Below are 20099 nucleotides of genomic sequence, written 5' to 3'. Positions count from 1 at the left end.
CTGGCTGACTAAGCCAAACTGACCAAAATTGTTCCCCTACAGTATGTATAATAATTACAATAATTACAATAGATATCATCAGGGGTTTTACAAACAAAATTAATATGCCCCCTTGACATCAGTAACGTTACTCCTTGTTACGGGAAGATTTATCCTTCCGTTGCCCTCCCAGAATACGAGAAATCTGCAAACCTCTGCTGAAAGCTTGGTTGAACAGCATGCGAGTCTGGAATTCGGAAACAAATGGAAACCAGGCCAGGAACGCTACTGGGGTGAAGAGAAGCAAACCCATAGCAATCTCAAAACCTCGTGCGAGGGTCCGAACAGATCCCCAAAACCCGGCTCGCTGAACAATAGGTTTGCAAGCTTGTGCAATCTGGTAAAATTACCAGAACAAGAGAATAATGGGGATTAGCATGAGTATAGGTGCAGAAATTAAGTAATAGTTCTCTAACATGGATGCTAGAGATGAAACTAGACAAGACAACCAATATGTTAAATCTTAAGAGCATATAATAACTGTTCAACAACTTTGTGAACAATCATGAAACATGTGTGCTTCTTCATGACAGATAATAAACTTGAAAGAATAGCCAAAAAGAACACGAAAGCAGAAGCTTCGGAGCTACCAAATCAAGAAATTTAAGCATCACAATTCACAATACAGCTGATCCTAATATCCAAGTTTAAGACTCCACTGTGTGGCATGCATTTATGCAATAATAAAAGACAAAGCGCAATGATAAGGAGGAATGGAGAGTGGAAGTATGAACAGCGGAATACAGAACAAGGAAAAAGTCACTGACCAGAAGCATTCCCCAACCAGTTGGCATGAAAGCTAGAATGCATACGATGACGTCCTGGACCGTCATATGTGGAAGTGCAATCAATGTAACTAGAATGGAAACAAAAGTTAAGAATATCATTCCCTTGATCAGCCGGAACACGAGTTGAAAACTTGCACTAAATTTTCGCCTTCCAATGGACACCGTCTGAGAGAGGAAGATAAGGTAAAATCGTAAGCATAAGGAACATATGCACATAAAAATCTAAGCGGATAAATATGAGCACTGACATATTCTGATAGTAACTATAAAAAAGAGAAGCAATATCTTAAATGGGACGTGTTATCATTTATGACAAGATACAAAAGTACAGAACCATAGCCAAATAGTGCGTTATGGCATAATCGATTATGCATACTTGGTTACTTACAATTCTTTTTCGCCTTGCCTGATAGGTATTTCGGACTTTTTTTTTTCATTAACCTTTCTAACAGGGATCACACTTGCTGAATAAAGAGTATCCAACACTTGTGTGGGTCAAATCCTGGTTACTATGCTAAAGTCCAGACAATTTAAATTCAAAAAAGATAAATAATCTCTAATTCAGAAACAACCTCAACAGCACATGAATATAGATATTAAAAACAAATCTACATTTAGACCTGGACAGATTCATCTCCACACAAATAAATAATCTCAAATTTACAAATACCCTCAACATCACAGGTGGGAAAACAAGAACAGAATAATAATGATGATTGCCAGTATGCCACCACACTAATGAGAGAAAAATGTTGTGAAAATTAAATGAGGTGAGCAATTACTAATTAACTGGTAAAAAAGAAGGTCGATAACACTCGTACACAATATTCCCTCTGTGGTCCCACATAACATGTGGAAAGGCTTTTCCAAAAGAATTGAACCTATGACTTTCAAGTTGCACCCTACAACTCTAACACTAGGCCACATGTTTACAAGTGAATTGCTAATTAACAGCTCTTTAAATAATGCCATGACAAATAAATGAATACTGAAGTCCAATTGCTCACCTTCATCACGAACAATATTAGGAAGATAACCAGCCATGATACGCCATAGACCTAACACAGAAAAAAGACTATTAAAACAAAATATAAAAAAGGGCAGTAGCTAGTAAGATAAGGAAAAAGATAGGCAAAGGAAAACTTACCAGAAAACTTTTGGTGTGTTTGGCTATATTCAGATGATATACAAGCCCATACTGATAGATAAAGAATCTTAGAGACAACAATATCTCAGCTATGATACCACGTTTCCCAGAGTAACGCAGATGTTCTTGCTCTTCTTCCCACCAAGATTCCCAACTTTTTTCTGGTGGCACACCTATACCACCCCGATTATTTATCCACTTGTTCCAGTCAGTCCAATCATCAACAATCTTCTGCCACTCAAAACCAGAAGGATTGAACAAGAAGGGAGCAAACAGCCAGGTTCCAACCATAAACCACATAGATATAGTGATCAAGACATATGCAACTGCACTTCGATAAGGCTGGCCAAAAATTTGGTACACAAGAAGTAGAATCATCATTTCAATACCCTTCACAAAGTGGCTACGGGAGTAAAGCCTATAGTTGTCAGCAAACTTTGCATGAAAGACCACAAACCCTCGACCTGTAGGCCTATATTTTGCACCTCCATGAAGTAATGTCCTTCCGTAATAGTGGGTTTTTGTTCCAAGAGAAAATGTGAAAAAAACTGGCGCCAGTTGTAACTGCATCAATACAAATTCACTAAGTGCAGTACGGAAGCCTCTTTCCAGGCCTATTTCCATCAACATAGGCAAGGCCATCAAAAATCCTATTTGAACAAAAGATTGAGAAGCAAGAGCAACTTGAAGAGGCTTATTGTCCCGAATTGCTGGCTGAGTATACAACCTTTCTTCTAGACCACTAAGAACGAGATAGAGGCGGCCATAAAGGAACACATACACAGTGAGGACAGTAATCTGCCAAAAAGAAAACGAGATCATGGCAAGAATCTTCAGATCACCACTCGATATTACAAACATTGAATCTGAAAAAAGAAGAGAATTATGTATTTACCAGAGTACTGAAGTAGAAACCAATTGTTGTGAAATAGCAGGACAACATTCTGAAAAAGTCGAAACGATGACCAAGTCTGTATATATCTCGACTAAGTGTTTGTTCTCCATTGCCATTAGCAATTTTCGCCTCAAACATAGATATCTGATTGAGACCCACATCCCTGCCCTTCCCGACTTGTATGTATTCATGGTGAGTAACATTACCTTCACGAAGTGTAGAATTGAACCCTGCACTTGCAATCAAATGATAACACTTACCACTTAAAGCCAAAATCACAGAAGACACGAGCTTATAGAAAATCTCAAGGCGGACACATACCAGCAAATATGTCTTCACTCAAATTGATAACCTTGGATGCTTTAGAAACACCTCCTCTAGTGAGGTGGAAGAGCCTCTCAAAAACATCGGGATGCCCATAGTGGAAACGAACCCTAGATTAGCGGAAACAAAGATACAAAAGGAATTTATCATAACAACCACAGTATAGACCCAAGTGCAACAATGTCATAATACTCGCTCAACATACCAAAGGATCCAAGATGTCAACATTTCATCCCTTTGTAGTGATTGTGATTTATATTAAAAGATCATCCTCTTTAATAAATTGCTTTGCAGTTTCCTATCACTAAATCCTAAAATCCTCTGGAATCACCGATCAATGTTTTTTAAAAAAATTGTATACAAAAGAAACGTTATTGAATAGGCACCAAGAAGATGCAACCCCAAGAGATGACATTACAAGTTGGAGATATTAATTTCCTTCAGAAAGTTACAGTATTACAAGGAATTGAGTACGAAAACCAGAATCTCAACTCTCAAGATACATATCCAGTTGCCAATGATACCATTCAAACAAGATTACTAAATGTTAAATATCCTTTTGTTTCTTTCTACCCTCAAGGGACAAAACCTGTTTCTTTCTCACAATGGATTTCCATGGTGTAAGCACTGCTTTGGATATTATAGTCAGAATGTCAGATAATACAACATAAAACGAACTTGTTCCATGAATGCACATCTAGGAACTTAATCCACAAAATGCTTAATTTGAACAATGTTTTATACAAGGGAGTCTACACACCTTTTGTAACCAAAGTGCATTTATAGCTAATTAACTAAAACATTTGATATTTCTGCATCCTTTGCTGGAATTATCATCAATTAATACATTCTTTTAAACTTGTTCATCAACGTGCAGTTTGTGAGCGTACCCATTTCTAATGCAAATTTTCAAACAAAAAAATAAATAAAGGTTTTGACAACAAGAAATTTAAAGCATTAGCAACTTACTTCAGAGGGTAGGCCAACAGTCTCTGACCAATAGTTACAAAACTTGTCTCCTGGTTTGACATGAACCATGCAAGAGAAGAGACACTGCACCGAGAAATAAAAGAAATATCAAGAACTCATAGCCATTAATGAGCTCATTGTTACAAGACAATAGTGCAAATTACAAGACAATACCTTCCCGTGAATATATGCTCCCTAAGACCAAGTATTGAAGGATACCTCACTCCATCATGCTTTTTAAGAAATTCTTGTAGCAGGTTCCTCATTTTTAGGGCTTCCTCCATATAGTTATCCTAAAGAACAAGACATCTCAACAAACTTAAAGTTCAGCTCGAATGTATTATGTTAGTTAGGTACGTCATTTATGATACCTGGTTCATATCTATTGTTTGCAAGCCTTCTCCTCGTGTGAAAATAATGGCATGGTTCTGATTTTCCGGTTTTCCCTCACCCAGGATCGCTGGACCTGGAAGTTTTATTCGATAGATAACCTGCATATGGGCAGCAGGAGAATCATTGGAAGTTATTATCACTAAATTGAAGCCAAATAGTGGCACATCTGCAACAAGCCATAATTTGTAATGCACAGCGGGTAATAATTTATCAAAATAATAACGCGCATATAACCAATTACACAGAACAGCGACATGCTCCATAATCATTTTCTCATCATCGACATTTCCGTTGCAACTTCAAGTTTGTTATATTTGCACCTATCCTCAATGTACCACTGAGTACAGTCAAATTCATAATTCATAATAATATTGGATGGAGAGTCTTCTAATACAACTCTTTCCCATGCTCACATATATAAAACAAAACATTCAAGATCTACAACTGCACTCTATCCAACTTTGAAATCATTTGTCCTCTCTATTCTGCAGGAAGCAAAAACTGCATTTGTTGTTAATATCCAAAAGGACCAAAAGTGGTTCGTCATCATCTACACTGCTGTTGCAACTTCCAGGTATTTATATTCACCCATTTCTTTACAAGTACGACATTCAGAGAGTTTGAGCACTCCAAATCTGCAGTGGCTAAGTATGACAACCATCTGCAGGATAAAGAGCTGAAGGAAACATGTGAAGGCTCAGGTAATTTAGACTCAAATTGGTGAACTTTTATTGCTTATGCCAACTGTTGAAAGGGTGATCATGATCCATGATGGCATTCTCCTTCCTCCCCCCTCTTTCTCAGAATAAGTATCATAAATATAATGGTCAAAAATGGGTTCTCCTCTAGAATCTTCTTAACTACTTACAGTTGCAGTGTAAAATGTCTATTCAAATTTTAAAAAAAATAAACAACTCGCGTGCACAAGACTCTTGCAGTAGGCGGGATCGGGGTCCTATATGATATGTGGAGAGACTATTTCCAGGAATTGAATGTGATCTCTAGGTTGCACCCCTGCAACTTAACCCACGGCCACATGTTCGCATGTCAAATGTATTCACGAAAAATTAAAGATAAGCCACCGCATCATTAGAAGCATTATAAATGCTTCAAAATGATTTTATTCTAAACATCATACCCATCCTCTGCTTGAAACAAGATTTACAATAGAAGGGGCTTACCTATAACTACATGGGACAGGAAAAACAATTTAACGATATGGAAAAATAAATTTGTGCGATGTGCTCTTCAAAGCTGATTGAGCTTTACCTGATCCAAATTTTGCACTGGATCTGAAGAACTGGCAGATTTTGGAAGAGCAGCCTTCACAAGAGTAGAATAATACACCTTTTCGTTGACTTTTTTGGACCTGTCTTTGCTGGTTTCTTCAACTTCATCGATGTATGCAACACGGAGGGATGGGTATCTGCAAGGAGGAAAGGTATGCACAATTAACATAATTCTCCAATCGGCAGCAGTTCAGTAAAAACTCCACAATTGGCACATACGTTGTCAGAAGCCTCAGAATGTCCTGTGCTCGAGCATCACCAGAGCGCTTGTGAATGCCATAAAGCTGGCATGACACCACATATGTAAATTTCATGTCAGCAACTGCTTGACACTGTGTCAACAGTGACCTCTCCCCTTTTGAGTTATCCTCGGAATTTAATTCCAAGGCTTTATAACCTTCCAACAAATCTGAGCAAGTACATGATTTAACCAACATTAAAAACCGTCAAAAAAAATTTAACTGGAAAAACGCAGAATGTAAACAGAGAGTACCTTCATCCCTGGCCATATCAAGGAAAGCCTGAAGCTCCAAAGCCTTTCGATAGTACATCATACCTCTTACTGACATCAAAAGTTGCAACATTATTTTAGTCAATGTAAAGCAAAGAATTTGATAGAGAAAAAACGGCAAGGTCGAGGGAAGAGAGGATTCAGCTCAGCTGACACAGTGGCACATGCATAAAAACACATGAAAAAGAATACCTGTTCTTGTCAAAGTTTGACCCCTATTTGATGCCCATAGACGAAGCTCTTCCTCTAATTCATCCCTTTCTTTAAGTTGTTCTTCATTTTTGCAGTTTACTCGCTCAAGAAAATTTGTCCACTCATCTGCACATCATTGGGGAAGTTAGAGCTGATTAAATATATATGAGACATTCAATAAAAAATTTCTTTCTTGACATGGACATGTAACAGTTCAAAGAGGGAAGAAAAAAAAAACCTGGGAAGATTTTTTGCAAATAAAAGAGTATTGAAACACCATCTTCATTTTCTGCTTCCAATTCACTCAAAGAGAAGAGAACCTCTTCAGTGTAGTATGGAGTCAATACACTACATGAAAGTGATTCCATTAGAAAAATCATCACAAACAAAGTCAATTTTTTAGAAAGTTCACATACTAAGCACGATGGACACAGAGGATATCTATGTTCCATCTTGGAAGGGAGTGTTGACATTTGTGAGAAGCTAAATGTTGAAGTGGCATGCATGTGGCGTGGCTAAAAATATGCATCAAGTAGAGAGCTATGCATAATTACGAGTTTCTAATAATAATAAGTCGTCATGTGTATGGAGGTTGCCCTGATTGTTTTCACCCATCTCTTCCTCTCTCCCTCAGCAACCTACTTTTGGTTATTCTCTTTATCAATACTCAATCTAAATTGTCGCCATTACATATATCAAACAAGTACTTATTTCACAATGTACTCTCGCTGTTTAACAGGAATTCCAACATTAGAACTCCACAAACTGTAAGACCAGACGGAAAACTAACCCACCACCCTGCACAAATGTTACAGCCTTCCAGTTTCAACCAACAAGAAAGTCTTATTAGATTCTCAGTTCCCATACGCTGCAGAACCCTCCCTGGATACCATCATACAGATAGAATATCTATGGCAATAGGCGGGGGAAGCGTTTTCAGATGTATTCACAGCTACGCATACTTCAAAAATCTCGACCTAAATTTAAGCCTGGGGAACCATTTTCTGCCAGATTGAATTAAAAATAAAAGGAATTGTACTGGACAAACCGCACATCCTATACTGTACAGGAAGTTATTTGCAGTTATCATATGAAATACATCACAACTTACATTGAAAATCATTTACAAAACATTATTTACTTATAAGATATAACATATGCAAGAAATACAAATGCAACTCCATGGTAAAAAAATTCTATAAAGAAAGCTTACGAGAAAGAAAGCATATTGCGGACTTTAGGTGCCTCAGGCATTTCCATAAATAAAGAATTTGAGAAGAAAGAAATACGCCTCCTGGCTTCTAAGTTCGATGGAACATCCATGGCAGATTCCTTTGTTGTAAGCAATAGCTCAAGACGTTTAATCTGCAGAGTTAATAACCCATAAAGATTATAAATACATGATCAAGTATCAGCCATAAATATTGTAAAGACAAGATTAAGTATCATGAATTTAATGAAAATGCGCATCCCCGGCGACGAATCACACCTTCTCCTTCCAAGCTTCTGTCACGGGAGAAATTGGGAACCTAAAAGCTCCAGAGGATGCAAAAAGCTGTTGTTCCAGGGGGATCATCCCCTCATGTCCATATCCACCATGGCTAGAATCTACCAAACTGATAATGGGAAATGGACTGCAATTAGAAAAAATCCTGTAGGATGCAAATATATTATGGGAAACAATTTCATCAAGATAACACACCCAGATATTTGGTCCTCCATCATAATGTCTCTAGTCACAACCTCTAGCATGTCTTGGAAAAGAATAACTACTTGATCCCTGTCCTCCTGTTTATTAGCTGACTGAAAGAGAGTTGAAGCAGATTATAAGGGCTATCAATCGGTGCATAGTTCAAATAAGCAGTCACCCCCTACAAGGACTTTGAATGTTACCAGAATTTTGATGAGCTTAACAAAGTGGTCATAAAGGCTAGGGAGAGCACTCATCTTGTATTCACTCAGAAGGTTGCCTTCTTCTATGCGTTTATCTACTTCAGAAAATATGAACTCAATGACCCTGAGAAAAACCATCAATAAAGGCACAACGATCCATAGATGAAGGTTAGATAAATCTAAGTCACTGTTACAAAAATGAGGCACGCTTGTTTGAAGCGAAACTATATTACTTTTTGCTCTTCAGCAATCCTTGCCAAACACAAGTACTTACTGTTTTTCGCGGGCCCCTTGAACCAAGAAATTAATGATATTTTTGAATGAAGCATAGCATTCACATACAGCACATGACATGTAGTCATCCGCCTCAATTCTCTTTCTCAGCTCCTTATCTTTGCCATTACTGTCCTTGGCCATGTCTAATGCTATCGGGATCTACAGAGACGTTACAGAATAATTATCAAGACATGAAGCTCTCAAGTTTCTCAAGAAATGTGGTGCAAGGAAACAAACCTTGCTAGCAAGTAAAAAAGGAGGCCACTGCATAAGGTCAAGATCACGATCAGCCCAATAGGGAACAAGTAACAAATCCATTTCCCTGAAATTAAATTAACAGAACAATACGAGTCAGATCAATGAAGATTTCATATGTCTCAAATTAAGAATATATATAGTCCACACAAGAAACCAGTTTGAGGAAACAATAGGTTCTACAAGAACTAGAATTAAAAATATGTTCTCCATAGATGCATCCTTATAAATACCTATTGCTTATGAGATCTTCCTCTCTAAAACTTGTAATTATTTTGTTCCACAACTGTGCAAATCTTGCAGCCGCTTTCTCATTGTTAGATGGAAGCTTCAAGAACAAAACAAATATATTTCAAGCAAAGGGATCTCCAAAACAATTTTATAGAATCATGGAAACAATAATATCAGAAAATTCTCACCTCAAATTTTCGTGAAAACCTGGCCTTGATTCCTTTCTTCTTTGAATCACTTTTCTCAGATGGAATTAAACGGTCATTAAAAGCACCAGGCAATGACTGAAATCGAGACCTAAGCATTCCCAATGTTCGTATCTGGAATGAGAATAAGTTAGCACAACTAACAGACAATTGATAATCAAAGGAAAAAAAAATCAATTTCGCATCAAACTTTTCCTAATCTAAAAGCAAAGAAACAGCAAAGGCTTCATGAAGCTACCAAAGGATAATGTAACCAGAAAATTCCATACTAATCAAGCATATTAAGCCAAGTTATCCACTTGATATCTAGTACCACGTTCCAATAACAAAAGAAATGTTAGCTGTTTAGAAGAACAAGGGAAGGCAATGACTGAAATCGAGATCTAAGCATTCCCAATGTTCATATCTGGAATGAGAATAAGTTAGCGCAACTAACAGACAACTGATAATCAAAGAAAAAAATTCAATTTAGCTTCAAACTTTTCCTAATCTAAAAACAAAGAAACAGCAAAGGCTTCATGAAGCTCCAAAGGATAATGTAACCAGGAAATTCCATACTAATCAAGCATATTAAGCCAAGTTATACACTTGAAATCTAGTACCTTGTTCCAATAACAAAAGAAATGTTAGCTGTTTAGAAGATCAAGCAAAAGTTTAATCATATCATCGTCATCCAACCCTTCATCGTGGGCAGTCGGCTACATGACTCCATGAGAAAATCAACGGGGAAACCACTAAATATATTTGTTTCTGCATTCATTTATATCTAGGATCATATCCTCATCAACTCCTAGTGAATTCATATTCTTTCCTATTACTTCAAGTCATGTCATTTCACATCTTTTTCTTCACTTCCTACTCCCTCACATATTCAAATTCTTTTGATTCCCCTCACAGCCGCACCGCTATATCTACGTAGTACATACAAAAAGTTTTGTGAAACAGGAAGTAAATGCAGATGCTGAAGAAAGAATTGCTTACCTCTCCAAGACGGCGAAATGCACCATAAATTCCTCCAAATATCGTGGAATATATGGCGTACCAAATCTGAGTATCCATAAAATAAACCTATAAAGAAATTGCACAGTAAGAACTAATATAGTGTTTAAGACAAGCATAACAAATAGAAATAAATTTAGCAATGAGATGAAATAGCTCATACAAGAACAATTGGTGCCCATAGTGCAATCACCACGCCAATATTGTTCTTAGCTGCAATGAATGGGAAAAATTAAAAACCATGTTTGATGATTAAGTACTTGCACATTTTCGTGTGATCCAATTTCTTACCACGGGGAAAGAATTCATGCCACTGGAAATCAGTTATATGAACTTTCATAATAGCTTTTGTCGGACCAACTAATGGCTTTATCTGCAAAAGAAAACTAGGATTAGAAGAAGTTCAAATGAATCAGATATCAGCTTAAAACTGTATAATTAAAGTTTCAGCCAACTTAACAATTTAACCTTTGTTTTCTGGAACAACTTTCACTTCATAACAATTTTGCTTTGCCATATTTCAGGTTCCCATCCTTACTAATACTGCAACTTAAAGAGTACTTAGCATAAAGAAGACAAACCTCTAAATAGTAACTGAATGCCAACTTTGTTACCATCAGAAGAACCCAAAATGTTGTATACCTAGATATTCAAACAAAGAAATATCAGATGTCATACATCAGACATATTATTACAGAGCAGAAACACAATCCATAATCAAAATTTAGATTTTTTACTTTATCAGAGAAAGAGTGCTCTCATGCATTCCCCTTCCGACATAGAGCCGTGGCTGCAAGTATTAGCAATATGACCAAGCTTACAGATTAGCTATTGATTGAGTAAATTAACTGAAGCTCTTACTAGTTTAGTTTAAATGCTTACAACAAAAACACTTGCACAATACATAATAAATAGAAATTCACAAAACTGTTCAGCTCACCTGTGACCACCACATCATGAACATCACAATCCTATAGTTTGATCTCTCAAGAAATCGCCGAATGAAGGGAAAAAGAAATAATACTGCAGCAAGCATATTTGGTGACAAGTAGATTACGATAGCCAAAATAAACCATGAAGGTGAACTTGAACTACTGCCAAACCAACTTTTGATGGTTTGAGCTATTCCTGGAGGATTCTCCCAAGTATAAGCATAAGTGACTGGTAAAAATACCACCCACGCAGCAGCTGAAACAACCTTCAAGATGTATCTTAACTTAACATTGAACGACATAACTCGCTGTGCTTTCCAACTAAGGATCACATCAAGGACAGCTGCATAAGGTAGAGATATCGACACTTCAGAACTTCCACTTGAAAACCACCATAATATGAAAGATGAAATAGTCACTCTCCAAAAAAAAACGTTTATTTTCCCATGGTTTCTTTAAGTGTAATAACAGTGCATAAATCAACAAACAAGTAAACCCTCTGTCCAAAGGAGCTTGGCTTCTAAGTCTAGGACATTCTAAGCAAATGAATGAATGAATGAGTCTAGGACATTCTAAGCATATAAATGAATGAATGCCTGCAAGTTGCCAAAATAAGTGAAATACAAGCCAGGAATCAAAAGGAGTTAAGAGTTCACAAGTTCCTTGTAATGAGTTTTAATGGAAACTTCAACTTTGTATCAATAGTCACTTTCTACCAAATCGAAATAGTTGTGGAATTTTATAAAAATCTAAAATCTTCTATCATCATTGTCATCGTAATCAAAGCCTTAATCCCGAAAAAGAAATTATAAATGTTCTACAGATTGAACCACAAATTAAAGCACCAAAGAGAAATGAGCGTAGGGTCAAAAGTGAGACATGCCAGATACCCCTTATAAAACTTTGGAATCGATATGGAAATCCACAAGATAGTAGACATTGCATATGTTCTCCAAGTGGGACTGAACAATCAATCATCTGACTTGACTAACCTTAGACCCTTATAGAGCCTTTGCCCACTGCCCTCTGCCTTCTTAACTAGTACAGTAGATGTATGTAATCAACCGAAAAAATATTTGATAAAGTAGTATATTTTACTCACATTGGCCAAGCTTTAATATTGCAGCAGTTAAAAAAACACTTAATACTTTCTTGAATACATCAGCTTCAAAGATTGCACTTGGTTGCCCAGAGCCGTTCCAAGCAACAATAATCATTGCCTAAAAAAGAATCAGCCAACACTACTACCTTATTAAAACCAAAGACGTCAAAAAAATATGGCAAACAAGTAAGCACTACAATGTCAAAAGACAGGTACCTGAAAGCAGATAATTAAAAAACTCCACATACGATCAAAGCTTCTAAATATATGCCAGAAAGTGCGTATCTCCACAAAATTCACTTTCCCAACCAATCTATCTCTAAAAGCAGGCTTGCTATCCTGCATATTGATGTGTTCAATGATAAGTTTCTAGCGCCATTGATGAGAACATACATCTAACAAAACATGTACAGAGTTTCCAGTGTCTACCTTAGCTACATCTCTGGAAGCATAGATTGAGCAGTATAAAAATCAAGATGATGGCAAAGGATGTAAGGGCAAAACAACATAAGCGCCAAATATTCAGTCCATTCATGAATTTAGAGCTAATAATCACTGACGAATGGCAATAAAGCATAGTAAGCAATCCACATCATCATGGGTAATCAAAACAGCTTTTCCACTTTAGCTGCCAAGGCAGTAAAGGTATACAACTGACCATCGTTGATGTCAATGGCAATAATTGCAAGAGGGCGTTTTAAAAAGCCAGTCATTGTACTTGGGATTTTTTTCAGAAGTAATAACTGGTTGCAAAGATATTCGAGTATCCTCTTCTACAAAATAAACTATACGCAAAACATAACATTAATAATAGAAGAATGAATTCAAAAGGCAAAAGTAAATAATCTAAGATCTCTAACAGTGGTCAAGTGAATCTGTGTCTGAAACATAAAAACCAAGATTGGAATGACGCAAAAACTAAAAACATTAAATATCATGTAGTTCAACCTATTAGATCACCCCATCATACACGAACTTGTATCTTTCAAGGGCATATCAGTTTGGTAGCTAACCCCCTATGGAAACTACTGACGACTGCTTACCCCATTCTTTTCACGGAGCATTTCAACAGGCAGGCCAAAGAAATCAGCATCTGCACGCATTGGCCAACCCAGTCGAAAACAATCAACTGACCTGAAATAATACAAAAATATATTAAGCACTGAAAGCATACTTGTACTATGCCGAAGACAGAAAATTGAAATTTTGAAAAATTAAAAGCCATGTACCAGAAATATTCATTTAAATCGTCATAGTTCCTCCACTGGGAATGCTTTGATCTTCCTCGTTTGCTCCTTTCAGCTTCCTGTCAAAAGTGTAATGAGTTAATAACAAAAATTCTGCAGTTTGAACCAAACAGAATCATCAAATTTAGATTTTATTAGGCCCAAAGTCACAAAGCATCGTTTACGTACTCTTGCAATCACATCGTATATAGGAGTAACAACTTTCCTCAAGAAAGCCTCATCTTCACCTCCATAAGCAGGTTTCACATTCTCTCCTGTCATGGGACTGACATTCCCAGCTAGCATACCATACAGCTCAAACGCCATCTAAAGAAGATAAACATTAAGAATAATTAAAAAAAAACAATTCAGCACCATAAAGTACTCACCATTCAATATTTCTGAACAAATTCACAACCCTATATAGTCGTATAACCAATGGGAACAAATGCTTTGTAGTTGGACAATTACATAATATTCCATTATTGTTCAAAAACAAAACTGATAGTTCAAAAATATATTTATGACTGGCTCCAAAATTTTCGGGAACCAAAAAACAGAGAGCCCTAAAAGTCAGTTTTAGGACAAATTCCTTCCAAGAAACTGGAAGGGTGAAATTGCTCCAAAAGTGAAAACACGGATATGGATTTGGGTAGCACAATTGTCTATATTTTCAACTTTGATCATTTTTATTTTTGACGATATTTGGGAACGGAATACGCACGCCCTCTCCATAAAACCTTCCTGACAGAATCCACTCCATTCGCAGATGGTTCCTCTAGCTCGGCAAATGGAAACACTCAATTTGATCACTACGTACTCGCCAAAGAATCATTCAAGTTGTAAACCATGCCAGTTTCCATATCAAATAAGACTGATTGATGAAAATAGAGATATTGACATCTTCATAGGCTGATAATTAAAATAAAAAAACTCTAATATGCCTTACAAGGATGTCTAAGCTACAAAGTTGACAGGTTCTCTAGGCAGACAAGAGATTCAGTTCTAAGCACTTGAAAAAGCCTGAGTGCAAAATTCTATGAACCGTGCAAGTTCCCGTAAAGCTTAATCTGCGCTTCCTATAATGAAAAAACAAAACAAAAGGAATTGCGGGATTAGACCCCTTGAAACTTACATGATGATAAATATAGCAAAGACATTCAGGCATAAATCTCAAGTTCGCAGCTTCCCCCCATATAAGTAGATACAGACCCATATATAGCAATTTACGTTGTTGGACTTCCTGCTGTATGGTTGGCAGCCTGCAAATCACATGCCAAAATTAAGTTTGAAATTAAAAACGGAACTTCTCATTTTGGAGATTGCCGGAAAAGGGGGCAAGACGGAATAATCCAAGTACCCAACTATATTCCTAAAGTTTAAATATCCAAATGAAATCCTTTTCCTGGATTCTAGTCAAATTTTATGTAAAATAACATCATATATCTATTTGACTTCACTCGATTTATGACTTATCTTCTTTTGAATTAAATCAACAAAAGAATATCGCCTCAACCCCTAGGGACCTTAAGCAACTGGTATGCTCATAAAGAGCTCAACCATATCATTAGCTAATCAGAGGTCATAGCATGAAAGTCTTACCAAAGACTACTTTTTCTATCCAAGTATTTGCACCATTTTTTGTAGTTCTTGAAAAGTTTTTTCATCACTTCCGTCAATGCACGATCATCCAACTGCCCAAGAAATAAGTACATCATCAGCGAAAGATTAAAGGAAATTTCTTAGAAGTGTGAGTTGAAAGACTTACTTCGTACTAAATATTAACAGCAGAATAACTGCCAATGTTTTAAGGAAATTTTAACGTTACAATCAAGATAACAAGTTATCTGAAGAATATTCAACATTTTTGAAAAGGCCACAATTCTCATAAGCATGCATAAAAAGACAAGTACTTGTCTAAGGTGCAGACATATTTCAGGAGAGCAAATGCCAGTATGACACAGATGGCCCTCACACACAAAAAAACCTCACACACAAAAAAATAAGAGCAAGTCAAACAGATAATACTTGCAAAGTAAAGAGCCGCCTTAAAAATACCGGACAAGCATGCATAAAAAGACAAGTACTTGTCTAAGGTGCAGACATATTTCAGGAGAGCAAATGCCAGTATGACACAGATGGCCCTCACACACAAAAAAATAAGAGCAGGTCAAACAGATAATACTTGCAAAGTAAAGAGCCGCCTTAAAAATACCGGACAAGCTTTTTATCTTGGCAATGTAAAAGAAGCACATACAGGCTTTTGGCAAACATGTAATTTCCTATTTTTATCTTTACTACAGAATCATGTTGTCAAAGTGGAAGAGAGACATCTTATTAATGGTAATTAGTCCCTGTTCTATGCCAGATAAAAAAAAAATTAGTCCCTGTTCTATAAGCAGCAAGTGAAAAATAAAGACTGCATATTTTTGTAACATTTAAGAATCTATGAAAAGGACAAACCTTGGGTTGTTGGTCAGGCTTTGGAAATTGTCGTATGTGCACATTTGCAAGTAACAAGATTAAGTGCTCTCTTTGATTTGCCACATTATCCTTCTAAATAATAGGTAAATATAAAGAACACAGGTCAGGACAAGTGAAAAGGTGAATGGCTATTGATCAATTTAATAGGATCATGTCGATAAAAAGTTTAAAAACTTAAAATACCCAAAAAAAAGCATTGAGAAAGAGCAAGTACAACAGAGCAAAACGATTTCACCTGAAATCCAAACATGGCTTGGAGCCAATCTAAAATGTCTTCATCTTTTTTCTTTTTGTAGTCCTTGGGCCATGGAAGACCCCTGGTATTACGAAGTGCAACCACAGCTGCTTGGATCTGAATGAGATAAATGAATAGAATCATGGTGAAAAGAAAAGGCTGAAGTAGAAGTGAAAATGTAATGGTAGTTAGATAACATGCCTCAGGATATCTCATTATTGCCTGATTTGCACTATCAGGATCAAGAGGAAGGATGTTGTAAGGGACATAGATCTGTGTCTTTTCTGCAACTTTGTCCTGGGCTTCCAATATCTATATGCATTTAGATAGAGACAATAAATGTCATGTGTGTGAAACATCATAGAGTCAGGGATTAAAGCTCTGAAGTTGATTATAGTAAGTATTTTAGTTGGATAAACATCCAAATCCAAGCTACAAACTAACAATGAATCAACAACAACCTCAGAGATCCGAAATGTGAAACACAATAGTGACTCACCTCACGATCAACTTCAATAGACTGATTCATGTTGACTGCCTTCAACACCTCAAAGAGAACATTTGCAGTTTGGTATGCCTTAGTAAGCTGTGCACTAGTTGTAAGCAAAGAAATAATCGTCATATATAGAAACAAGAAAGGCAATACCCAAACATATGTCCAGAACAAACTTCTATATCAAAACACCCCAAAGAGAATTATCATGCTTCAAAGACCTCACCGATCAGCTTTATCCACAGCATTTTGCAAAGCCTGAATATATTTCTTGTAGTAATGTTGATAAAAAGTCTGCATCTCTCGTGCATCACTTTTCTTACCCCTTCCCATTAATGTTGGATCATTCTCCTGAAAATTATAGAGCAGAACCATAGGTAAGTAAATAAAACAAATAACAGAGACAACAATGATGCAAGATTGTAAGTGTAGTTGCAGATGAGCTAAGACCTTCCAATTGCAGGGATGCTTGTTGTCCTTAGAGCTAATAAGGCAAGAAATTCATTGCAACAAATCTAGAAAAGCGGGACTTATCACAGACTGTTTTAGCCACAAGTGAAGCACAATGCTAGAATGTACAGCAACATCCATCTATGGATCTCTTATGTTAATAGTTACAAATGAACGTGGTACATGATTTAAGAACAAATTCAAATTTTTACTGAATTACAGAAAGAAGCTGATATAGACAGAGAACAAATATAAATACTGACCCTTTCAAGTCGTTGAAGGAGGGCAGTTTTAAATTGACGAACACCTCGCCCGCTAGAAGTGGGATCTAATTTATGCGCCTTCTCAAAAGCATAAAATCGGCCTAGATAAAAACAAACATGTAAACATTAAACTTCATAATATTATCATACAACTTTCCCATCTGATATTATGATTACATGCTGGAGGAAAAAAAAGGAACAAGAATCAGATAAGAATAAGTATATTAAAAAAAAAAGGTAAACAGCAGCAATAAAAATAAAACTGTAAAGAAAAATAAAACTTGAAGGAAATGAGGAGAAAAATAACGAGCGCAAATATATGATATATTTACAGAGATAAGCGACTCGTGGGTTGCTCGATTCAACTTCATTGGCCACACGGAGAATTGGGGCGATCTCAACAAGGGATGATGGTACCACTTCACTGTCAAATATGGACTCCCCAAGATTCCCCGCAGTCTGTGTCCGTGTGATCCGCCGTTGCGTCTGGGGAGACTGCTCAGACCCCGCTCGAGACGACATTGTTTAAACTCCAACCAGAATTTCAGTACCCAAGCACCTCCGTTACCTGGTTTACAAAACATATTAAAAACAGGGAAAAAAATAACAAACACAGAGCACCTGAATTTAATGGTGAAAAAATAAGTGAAATATAAAAGGAAATACAAAAATTCCTAACCCAGCCAATCCTCAACTCACATACTGAAAACAAACTCGAAAATAAATAGTAGGATACAGAGCAACGAGCGACTAAAGTAACACACAATTAGCAGTAGAGAAGAAGCTAAGCTACTGAATCTGGCATCTGCAAAAATTCAAAGAATAGAGAGGAGTAGCATTCAAATCCTTCATCAACAAACAGAAACAAAAACTATAATCTAAGTTACGGAATCTGAAATCAACAGCATTAGAATGAAAAAAGCAACAAAGACGCAGCGCAATCAACTTACATAAACATCCACATTACCGAACACATGAGCACACAAGCATCTGAGTGGATGTACAGACAATGTAGACATGAATTAAAGAGAGAATAGAGAGGATAGCTTACAGATTTAGAGGCCTGAAACCCTAGGAGAGAGAGACGGGTAGCTGCCAATCCAAGCTACTTAACATCATAGGAAACTTGTTGGGTAGTGACCAGTGAGTGACTGAAGAAGGAGATTAAGGAAAACTTTCACAATATTACCGTTTCCTTTTTTTCACAACCAATGGGGAGTTTTATTATTGATGTTCACGTCCCTTAAAAGGGTCAACAATTGTAAAAAATAACAAGATTGCCACTGTGTTTCCGAAGGGAATATTATCGGGAAATTCAAAAAAGGGTATTCTTTTATTATACATATACAGTAAAAAAATGACAACCATTTTAAGCCAAAATAAAATTCATCATATTAAATTTAACTTTATAAATCATAAATATAACAACTTGATTTCACACTAACAGAAAAATCAGTTACAATTATAAATTTTTAAATTTTTATTTTTAAAAGACAAGTTAAATAAACAAATCGACCTATAAGCTGTAACGTGTGTAAGAGCATTTGTAATTGTGATTTTTTTTTTTGAGATAACAAAATGTATTTAGATACTTGTTTTGTTGAGAAAATTGGTAAAAAGAATGAAATGTTACATGTAAATTTGCTGAGTTTTTTTGTGTGACAGATGTGATTTTGATATTTTAGCGATCGAGAAGGGGAATTATGGACAAAAAATTAAGAGATGCCTGCGGAGATGAAAACGTAAAAAAACTAGCAAAGCAAGGGCATTTTAGACAGGGGGTTCGAAATTCAAAAAAGCGATATCCTAGTGGCGCGGGGATACAGAAATCGGTAAAGAAAAAGTAGCCGTTTCTCAAAATTCCGTGGACTTTTTTACCCTATAACCTAATTAAGTTAATCTACGAGTTAATTCGGCAGAACTAAATGGGGATGACGTTACGGTAATAAAATATTATTACGGGGTTAAGAGCATCCACAATGGTGCTACTTGTGCACACACTCCAAATTTCACTAAATTATATTCTCTCTCTTCTCATTTCTCTTAGGTGGCACAATTTAATTGGGTGATTGGGTCCCACAATCTACACTATTCATCAACACTCCATACATTCCAACACTCTATATTCATTTTCTTTATTTTCTCTCTCTTCTTTTTCATCATCTCTCTTATTTTTTATCACCTCTCTCTTCCTTTTTATCTTCTCTCTCTTTCTTTTCATCATCTCTCTCTTACTTTTCATCACATCTCTCTTCCCTTTTCATCACCTCTCTCTTCACTATTCATCAATTATCATACACTTCAAAGATCAAGTATGAACTAATTTTTCAAGTGTCATTTTTTATCACAAGTGTGCATGTAGTGCTTAACTTATCAAGAAAGTATCATCTCAAGTACCCATTGTGAACATCTAGCGCTTAATTTATCAAGAAAGTATCATCTCAAGCACTTCAAAATCATCTCATTGTGGATGCTCTAATAGTACTTTCACACTGAGGAAATATTCC

General features: G+C 36.4%; 1 protein-coding gene across 1 annotated transcript; it reads right to left on the bottom strand.

The window, feature by feature from the left end:
- Positions 1-127: 127 nt before the first annotated feature.
- On the bottom strand, positions 128-18114 carry LOC119993282 (callose synthase 3). The gene is made up of 42 exons (XM_038840335.1): positions 17925-18114; positions 17593-17693; positions 17106-17230; positions 16886-16979; positions 16588-16698; positions 16387-16503; positions 16131-16223; positions 15270-15361; positions 14803-14929; positions 13857-13994; positions 13671-13747; positions 13485-13575; positions 12658-12780; positions 12442-12559; positions 11348-11682; positions 11145-11197; positions 10989-11049; positions 10699-10780; positions 10571-10620; positions 10390-10476; positions 9391-9522; positions 9205-9299; positions 8954-9038; positions 8715-8875; positions 8441-8564; positions 8250-8350; positions 8037-8163; positions 7761-7912; positions 6786-6895; positions 6548-6673; positions 6338-6406; positions 6064-6253; positions 5825-5981; positions 4534-4653; positions 4337-4455; positions 4163-4246; positions 3191-3303; positions 2870-3099; positions 1975-2772; positions 1835-1885; positions 807-992; positions 128-376 (listed from the first exon to the last, which is right to left on the bottom strand). Exons 1-42 carry the CDS (start codon positions 18112-18114, stop codon positions 128-130), a joined length of 5844 nt encoding a protein of 1947 aa, XP_038696263.1.
- Positions 18115-20099: the final 1985 nt, after the last annotated feature.

The sequence above is a fragment of the Tripterygium wilfordii genome, chromosome 23 (genome assembly GCF_013401445.1).
Source record: "Tripterygium wilfordii isolate XIE 37 chromosome 23, ASM1340144v1, whole genome shotgun sequence".
NCBI classification, from domain to species: Eukaryota; Viridiplantae; Streptophyta; class Magnoliopsida; order Celastrales; family Celastraceae; genus Tripterygium; species Tripterygium wilfordii.
This window is presented reverse-complemented; position numbering and strand designations above follow the sequence as displayed.

What these genes read in the sequence shown, in the direction of transcription:
- LOC119993282 (XM_038840335.1), bottom strand. Translation starts at nt 18,114, where the DNA reads ATGTCGTCTCGAGCGGGGTCTGAGCAGTCTCCCCAGACGCAACGGCGG. An exon ending in ATTCTGAGGCTTCTGACAAC is followed by an intron (nt 5,982 to 6,063) that starts GTATGTGCCAAT and finishes TCCTCCTTGCAG; the next exon opens with ATACCCATCCCTCCGTGTTG. An exon ending in CAGTGCAAAATTTGGATCAG is followed by an intron (nt 4,654 to 5,824) that starts GTAAAGCTCAAT and finishes GCCCATATGCAG; the next exon opens with GTTATCTATCGAATAAAACT.